The sequence below is a fragment of the Hordeum vulgare genome, chromosome 6H (assembly GCF_904849725.1).
Source record: "Hordeum vulgare subsp. vulgare chromosome 6H, MorexV3_pseudomolecules_assembly, whole genome shotgun sequence".
NCBI lineage: Eukaryota > Viridiplantae > Streptophyta > Magnoliopsida > Poales > Poaceae > Hordeum > Hordeum vulgare.
The window spans coordinates 554,402,958-554,412,030 of record NC_058523.1 but is presented as its reverse complement, the minus strand read 5'-3'; the positions used below and the strand labels follow the sequence as shown (position 1 = coordinate 554,412,030).

Here is a 9,073-nt window from a genome sequence, read left to right as displayed (position 1 = left end):
CGACCACCGCATCCCAGAAATGACCCGGACACGACTCCATCGCCCGTCCCAAACGGACAGAATCCAGATAAAACAAAGTGGCCTCATCATTTGGGCTAGAGGCGTGAATACCAACAGAACAGAAATAAAAATACGTGGGTGTCTAAGCTAGTGGTTGGCGATCTCGGGGCAGAGGAACGCATTAGATATCGGACGCACCTGTGCTCGAGCTAGGCTGGTGTTTTGTCATTCATCATCTGTTGAGGGAATCATGAGGCCCATGCATATGTGAACAATAATACTGCAGTAAAAGGCCACAGCTTCATGGAAATATGCATGCTTAACTGAATTTTGAATGAGAGTATCAGGCCATACATCCTCATCTTGGATATTACAGTAAAATTTTAGTGCAAAACAAACAACTGATCATCATTCACCATACACTCGCCTTTTTTATAGCTGCTGAGATGCATCACTGCAGGTGGGGCCATCAGAATAATAGAACCAAGAAAAACCAAACAAAGCTTACTGCATTTCGTCCACACTTCCAATTTCCATTCCCTTTTGCACACCACAAATTGTGACAATTCCGCTTCGGATTTTTTTTTGTGACAATTGTTGTTACATTTGCAATTGAATGGCACAGTAAGTACACAACAATACTCAAAACTCTAACTACTTTACATCATACACACACACATAATTTAAGCTGAGGTTTACATGATTTACAAGATTGTGAAACTTCCTGAGCTCTTCATCTCTGCCTGGGTGACAACAACGCAATGGCAGAAATGATCAATCTGATCAGCAGATAAATCCGGACGTCTACATGTTGTGTTTATGCACCAATGCTGTTCTTCGTCTTTGATCAGTTGTTCGTATTCTGGAACTCGGTGCCATCCTTAAGATGTCCTGTCGCAGTGGGGCAAAGCCAGCAGAAAACATTTGGGCCCATGATCTGTACAAATAAATCAAAGGTTCAGATACCTAGAGCACCAACATAAAAATGCTGAATATAATTTAACTCTAGACCATGCTAAATTTTCAGCACCAGATTCAAAGGCTTAGAAACTGAAAATTCGACATGGTAGAATTAAAAGTCTGATTGCGTTTTTTGTTGTCATTGTTGTTGTTGCTGCTGCTCAGTATATATAGCCCTACCATTTGAATATTCTTCCTCGTGCCTTGATCAAACCGATGGCGGTACTTCTGTCCACTCTTTTTTGCAAGCCACTTCGCTCTAACTGCCTCTCGATACTGATGACAAGGTGGCAGTAAATTATCAGACAATGGTAAAGCCACCAACTGACTATGAGATGAATGCACACCTGGAACAGTATCTTACCTCTATGGTTGTCATGTTATGACATATGAGATAGATGTGCCAGCATAACAAAGAGCCTATTGTCAAGCACAAGGAGAATAAGACGGCACCAGCCAAGATCTGCATTTTCATGATAGATCATTATTTGATCCTTCTAGTATGAAGCCAAACAATAAAAAGAATAAATTGATGCAAACTAAAATAGAGAACAACTGCGGCACATGTTTGTCCGTGATGTTACAGCTCAGTTAAAGAATCATACAAGTTTATCTTACTAATACAACTCTGTCATTTCAATAGTTTACAATAAGTAGCATATTTATACTGGTGGTACAATCGTGTTCTTTAATTTTAATGGTAATGCTCCTGCTCGACCAGAATTGAAGAGTTCCAAAACCCAAAAGGCTCTTCAGCAAGCTAAGATTCTTCCATCTGTCCTGCAGCTAAGTTACCAGAGTCCTGTTTACTTTCCATGGTCATTAATCAGTTTCCATGAGTTAAAATTCATGAAAAAACCACAAACGCGCATTTTTTTTTAAAGAATATCCAGTCTTAGATAATATAGCTAAGGATTTTACAATCATTTCCATTTGGACCCTGACAGCATGACCTCCAGCTAAAAACACTGATAGGTGGTGGGGCTGGTGCATCTGTATCGGGTACCAGTATCCGATACAGGTTCAAGTCTGATACGATAGGCGGTCGATACATATCGGTGAGGCATTGGCGATTTAAGCAATAAAAACAAAGATTTTAATTCCCGAAAGGATATGTCCTAGATACCTGCACGATAGGGACCAACCCGGTGTATGTCTCGATCTAGCTATCCCGATAACCCTGTCCAGCACCATACCTCTCCGATTCATTTCACTCGCATCCTACTGACCTAGGCGGAGGCTCATTCTACGGTGGTGTCAGCTCACTCGTCGGCGGCGAACCGGCGGCAAGCGTGTGTAATGCTCCTGCTCCTCATTCCTCCTCACCTCTCACGCAACAGCTGCAATGGCAACTCACCAGCAGCAGCTCCAGCAAACTGCGACAAGCCAGCGGTAGGCTACTCGCCTCCTTCCCCTCTCAGGCTTCAGCAGCAGCTCACCGGCGGCAAGATGAGGGAGTGCTCCTCGCATCATCCCGATCTGAGGACCCAGCAGAAGACCAGCATCTCACTGGTGGTGGGCCCCTTGCCTCCTCCCCCTCTCAGGCTCCAGGCATGCTCCCGCTCCCTGCATCCTACCCCCTCAGGGTCAAGCAGTGGCTCACCGGCGGCAAGCCGGTGGGGGGCTGCTCGCCTCATTGCCCTCAGGTTCAGCATCAAGGTATTCTGCAGTGCTCCCGCTCCTCTTCCCTCCCCTCTATCCTACAGATCCTATATATGGCAGCTCCCCTCCCTGCAAGCTACAAACTTCTCCATTTTGGTGTTATTCTGCATGCTATTTCTATCTAATCTGCACCTTCGCTATGTTTAGGAATAGAGCACAACATCAAGCTAATCTACTGTTCCTAGTAAAGGACTATTTATCAAATTTTTAATGGTCAAGCATATCCCGATACGGGCGCATTTCAGAAATGCCTCCGTATCGCAGACTAGACTTCCAGCACAAGACTAGCGTGATGGTTCCTGTCCCTGTTAGTACCCGAATCAACCCATGGGTTTGGCTAGTGTACCATCATAAAGATACAACTGGACATAAATGTTCTTTGGCCTTCATGACAGAACATGCAAAATGTCAAATATTTCTGACATTATAGGCATAATAATGCCGATATATAGAAGATAAATGAAAGAATCTTGCCAAAGGATAATGGCATGGTAACTAATATTGAAGAGATTGCTGACTGCATAGTGAGCTTGTAATTCAAAACAATGGTCAGCCCACGTACATGGATGATCTTCACATAATGAATACGGAAGTCATGCTCCGTCCGTAGAAGATCACATACAAATATCACCTGCAATATACTTTGACACGGACATGAGAAATGTTCGTTGAAAATGTGCCAACTTTTGTTCAGTGTAGTAACTTACCGACGAATAAAGGGACCCAATGGTTGCATTCAGGACGCAGATGATAAAGGCTTTGTAATTTGTATAGCCCACACAGTTGTTGATCCAAACACAGTGGTGATCCTGCCATTAAAACCATAGCCGAGCATTTTCAGCACAGCTTCATTTCACAACTAAGAGAATGAACATAGATAGTCACACCTACCATTTTCAGAATACACCTTTTGCAGACCTTACAATGGTGGGTTCGGGCAGGCTTGTAGATGCAACACTTGTCACAATACCTTGATTTCAGTCCCTGTTGTGACCAAATATCCAGCTTTATCAGGGAACTGTCCAATATTCAAAAAAATTAGTGCTCCTAAGCTCGTAGCATTGGCAACAACTGGTAGCAAACTACTAGCAGCTCTGAGAAGAGATGAAATCAAAGAAGAGAAAAACACAATGGATTCGCATTTAGCTCAACTTGATCGATCCACAGGTAGCTGGTCTACTGCGATATGAACTAGGTGTCAGGTTGAATTCACTATGGAAAATTACACGTCTATTTAAACTAGGAGACGCTGCAATTGAATCAAGCACCAAAATTCCGAGGAAATCTAACAGGAGGACGAAGGACAAGGCGAGAGAGATCTGGGACCTGTCCCTGCGGGTCCTCGGCGTCGGGGGAGAAGGCAGAGGGCACGGATCCGGGATCGGCTGCCGCGGCGCAGAGGAAGGAGAAGAAGCAGGCGGCGAGGAGGAGGGAGAAGGCGGCGGCGTGGGCGGCGCCGGCCGTCGTGCCGAGGCCGAGCCAGTGGTCCAGCAAGATGAACACCGTGTAGTAGTACACCAGCGCCATCAAGGAGACGGCCGCCACGAGAGCCGGGGAGGTCGCGGCCGCCGCCACCGCCGCAGCGACGCCCCTCCTGCGCGCCATCTCCGGCGAGGTCGCGCGCTTCGTCCCCTTTCTTCTCGACCTCGGGCCCTTGCCGAGCTTCCCTTAGGCCTCTATTCTTAATATTTGGGCTAGGCCTCCAGCATAAACACTAATGGGCTGGTCAATCTCCTTTAGTTGGCCTTTTAATGTAGGTCCTTAGTAGGCCCACAGATACTAGGGAGCAACTAACGAAGGAGCACTTCTTCAAAAGCCTTCAGGAGTCACTCCCAGCCGTCATTATTTGGCGCACTCATAGCTGCCATCACGAGTCAAGTTCTAAACGCTATTTTTGAATTTTTTTTTTATTTTTTTTGCACGCGTTTTGGCTTTTTAAATATTTTTTTCGGTTTTTAGGATTTCCGTCGGCCTTTCTTAAATTTGGAAGGGAAAGCTTCAGAAAAAATCCATAAAAAAATATTTCCCTTTTCCCTTTCTTTCTCGAGAAACATGATTTACTTACGCGAGAAGCAGGGCCGTGCCTCTAGAAAACGAGAAAAAAATAACGTGTTTTTTTCTTCTTTCTCGAGAGGTAGGATTTTGCTTTCGTCAAAGGTACGGATTTTCTTTCGCGAGAGGCATGACCATATCGCTCAAAAAGAAAAGAAAATGCATTTTTTCTTTCTCGAGAGGCACGGCTGTGCCTCTCGAAAATGGAAAAATATGCTTTTTTACTTTCTCAAGAGGTAAGAATTTGTTTACATGAGACGCATGGTCGTGCCACCAGAAATCGAAAAAAATATTTTTTTTGCGAGAGGCATTGCCATGCCTTTCAAAAAAGAAAAAAGAACATGCGGATTTGCTTTCACGAGAGGCATGGTCGTGCCTCTTAGACACGGAAAAAATATGATTTTTTTCCTTTCGCAAGAGGCATGAACGTGCCTCTCCGAAACGAAAAAATACGTTTTTTCTTTCGCGAGAGACATCGTTTTGCTTTCGCAAGAGGCACGGTCATGCCTCTCGAAAACGGGAAAGCGCACTTTTTTTTCATTAGAGGCACGATTTTACTTGCGTGATCGCACTTCTTGAAAATACAAAAATGTGTTTTCTTTTTTTCCTTCCGTGAGAGGCACAATTTTCTTCCGGTTCTTCCGTAAAAAAGCGTTCGTCAAAATCAATCAACATGTAATTTAGTATTGAAGATCTTGACGGTAGGAATCCATCAATGAAAAGGTTTGAAATTTAGACACACGGTTTGAAAGATAAAGCGTTTTGAATAAACGGATCTATAAAAGAAAAACTCGGGTTGTGACAAGTGGCGCACTATATGTGCGCCACTTGTGGCACCTTGATAAGGTGGAAGTGATCTTTGCAAAGAATGCTTCCTAACAAGTGATTTGGCTTTATCTCTTTTTTACTATATCAAAAGAATGTTTTTCTTACGATCATTATTTTTTAAGAAGGCCATCATGACGAGCTCTATTGATTTAACATAGGCATAATCACCTTAATTTATGTATATTTTAAGCTAATTCTAATTTAATTTATTTAACAAACATCTTATAAAATATAAGATAAATCATGGACAGGATTTGATATAAAGTTACTTACACAATCGTATAAATATGTGCAGGTAAATCCTGAGCTACGTACTAGAATATTTATATCCCATGACAGCACGTGGATTGTCATAGTTATTTGAAAAAAAAAATGTGGTCGACAATGCTAGCCTAAGTTAGCTCCAACCACACGTGCAAAAAAAGAAAAAAAGTTAGATCCAACCAATATTTGCTAGCAAACGATCAAGGTGATATCCTGGACGCCATCAACCAATGTTTCCGTCTGGATGGAAGCTCGATGCACCTCCTAAACCAGGCGTTCCTGGTACTATTGCCGAAAAAAGACGCTGCTGTAGATATTTCAGATTTCTAGCTTTTCCATGCTCCTTTAAATATTGGTTGCGAAAGAGACCCCTTATTTAGCGTGGTAGTAGTTGGCGAAAGAGCGTGGGCGTTTGTTTTTTCATTTCTTTTCTTTGGCTTTTTCAATTTTTTTTGCTTTTCGCTCCTTTAAATATCTTTTTCTTGAAATTTAAAATGATTTTTTAACTATAAAAACAATGATAAAGAAATAAAAATGTTCGTGGTTTTAAATAAATCATGGCATTTAACAAAAGTTTTGAAAATAAAAGATATTCATGATTTTGAAAAAAATGTTCTCGTACTGAATTAATATTCGTAAGGTGGGAAAAATGTACATGAATTGTTATTGCATTTGTAAAAAACAAGTTCCCCGAACGTTCGTATCGCTTCGAGACCCAAAATCAGTGAGTAATAGCATGAAGGAACACCATGCCTTCTACCATGAAGGAACACCATGGAACATTCTGCAAAGCCCAAGTCCCCCTAGCCGGCTAGGAAGCACCTGCCGGCTGGGGGCGAGACGACCAACTCTCTGGCCGGCCAGGAAGCTCCTGCCGGCTAGAGGCGAGACGGTTACCTCCCTCTGGCCATCTAGGCCAAGCCGGCAGGCTAGAGGCGGGGCGGCCGTGCCCAGGCCGGCTAGTTAAGCGACCAGCCGGCTAGGGAGCTCAAGTCACATCATGCCATAGGTCATGACGAGACCCTATGGTTAAAGGTGGCTACGCGTCAGCCAAGGTACTGGATCGGGGTGCCCGGCAGGTACAGCGTCGGTGGCCATGTCGCTGACCTCCTCCGGCTCTGATCCATCATCCTGCACAGTGTCGGGCCATCAAACTCCTACTCCATTACTGCACTCAGCGTGGGAACAGTAGAGACGGACGTACTGGCGGCCCATGACGAATCTCGCTGGACGACGCCGGACGTAACACACGTGTCCTGCGTCAACCTTACGCGAGAACCTTACTAGCTAGCCAGCGGGTCCCACAACCAGACGGGACCTCGCAGCCGGCGAGCCCCTCCAGCGACAAGACAAGACCCCTGTGGGCCCCCTGGCCAGCCGGCGAGGCTGCCAGCCGGGTCCCACTCTTGTACTTTTATCCTTATTGTAGGTCGGTGGGTTCGTTTATAAAACCCCCCGGCCCCCTCCATGCAGATGGTCGGTCAACTTCATACACACACACCACATAGGAGAGGTAGACGCGAGCCGGCTGCTCCTTCTTCCTCCTCCACACAACAATTTAAGGAGCACATTGTAGTCTCATTGATGCATCATACACTCCAACAGGATTAGGGGTGTTATGTCTACGGAGAGCCCTGAACCTGGGTACATCGTGCGTTCCATGCTTGTACCATCCTCGTTCCAGCGCCCTCCGGTGCCACTTCGGTTCCCACCATCTTTAGCCTACTCATGGCTTATGTTGTGACTAAACACCGACAAATAACATGGAAAAACGGCCAGAATGGACCAAATCTGCGAGTTTTGACGAGGTCCCTGTAACCACAACCCGAAGTTCCCCAAACATTCTTATCGCCCCGGGACCCAAATACGCTAAGTAATAGCATACAGAACTGGCCATAATGGACCAAATCTGTGAGTTTTGACGAGGTTTCGATAACCGGACCCCGAAGTTCCCCGAACGTTCGTATCGCCCCGGGACCAAAAATCAATGAGTAATAGCATGCAAAAATGGCCAGAATGGACCAAATTTGTGAGTTTTGACGAGGTCCCCGTAACCGGTACCCAGATTTCGCAGAACGTTCGGATCGACCCGTGACCCAAAATCAGTGAATAATAGCATAAAAAACTCGCTAGAATGTAAAAAATTTGCGAGTTTTGATGAGGTCCCCGTAACCGGAACCCAAAGTTCCCCGAACGTTCGTATCGCCCCGGGACCCAAAACCAGTGAGTATATATCATACAAAACTGGCCAGAATGGACAAAATCTACGAGTTTTGACGAGGTCCACGTAACCGGTCCCCCAAGTTTGCCAAACGTTCGGATCACCCGGGGATCCAAAATCAATGAGTAATAGCATGGAAAAACTGGCCAGAATGGACCAAATCAACAAGTTTTGACGAGGTCCCCGTAATCACACCCAGAAGTTCCCCAAACATTCGTATCATCCCGGGACCCAAAATCAGTGAGTAATAGCATAAAATTGGCCAGAATGTATAAAATCTGCTAGTTTTAACGAGGTCCCCGTTACCGGAGCCTGGAGTTCCCCAAATGTTCGTATTGCCCCGTGACCCCAAAATAGTGAGTAATAGCATACAAAATGGCCAAAATGGACCAAATCTGCGAGTTTCGACGAGGTTTCCGTAATCGGACTACGAAGTTCCATGAACGTTCGTATCGCCCTGGTGTTGGGAACGTTGCATGGGAAACTAAAATTTTCCTACGCACACTAAGACCTATCATGGTGATGTTCATCTATGAGAGAGAGATCGGATCCACATACCCTTGTAGATCGCTCAGCAGGAGGCGTTAAGAAACGCGGTTGATGTAGTGGTACAGCTTCGTTATTCAAATCACTGTCGTCCCACGATCTGTTCCGATCTAGTGCCAAACGGATGGCACCTCCGCGTTCAGCACACGTACAACTCGATGACGATCTCCGCCTTCTTGACCAGCAAGAGAGACAGGCAAGTAGATGAGTTCTCCGTTAGTGTGACGACGCGCCGGTGATGGTGATGATCTATTCCTGGAGGGCTCTGTCCGAGCTCCGCAGAAATCCGATCAAGAGGAAGAACTACGAGGTATAGGTTTGAGTTGCACGTGGCAAAGTTGTCTCTCAAAAACCCTAAAACCACCAGTATATATGGAGGAGGGGAGGGGATAGCCTTGGGGCTCAAGAGAGCCCTAAGGGCGCCGGCCGAAGGGAGGAGGAGGACTCCTACTCCAATTCGGTTTGGGAAGGAGGAGTTCTCCTCTTCCTTCACACCTCCCTCTTTTTTCTTCTTTCTTTTGGTTTTTCTCCTTGTGGTGC

The 9,073-nt window shown here is 45.3% G+C and overlaps 1 protein-coding gene across 1 annotated transcript; it reads right to left on the bottom strand.

The window, feature by feature from the left end:
• Positions 1–512: 512 nt before the first annotated feature.
• On the bottom strand, positions 513–4,273 carry LOC123403617 (probable protein S-acyltransferase 15). The gene is made up of 7 exons (XM_045097540.1): positions 3,949–4,273; positions 3,514–3,606; positions 3,330–3,431; positions 3,185–3,253; positions 1,325–1,423; positions 1,141–1,236; positions 513–937 (listed from the first exon to the last, which is right to left on the bottom strand). Exons 1-7 carry the CDS (start codon positions 4,225–4,227, stop codon positions 848–850), a joined length of 828 nt encoding a protein of 275 aa, XP_044953475.1. The 5' UTR covers positions 4,228–4,273; the 3' UTR covers positions 513–847.
• Between the last annotated feature and the right edge of the window lie 4,800 nt (positions 4,274–9,073).

Bases quoted from the DNA above. Each gene is read 5' to 3' on its own strand.
- LOC123403617 (XM_045097540.1), bottom strand. From the start codon at position 4,227: ATGGCGCGCAGGAGGGGCGTCGCTGCGGCGGTGGCGGCGGCCGCGACC. The intron at 3,254-3,329 runs GTAAGTTACTAC...AGTATATTGCAG, and splicing joins TTGGGTCCCTTTATTCGTCG to GTGATATTTGTATGTGATCT. The intron at 1,424-3,184 runs GTACGTGGGCTG...ATGAAAATGCAG, and splicing joins ATTATGTGAAGATCATCCAT to ATCTTGGCTGGTGCCGTCTT.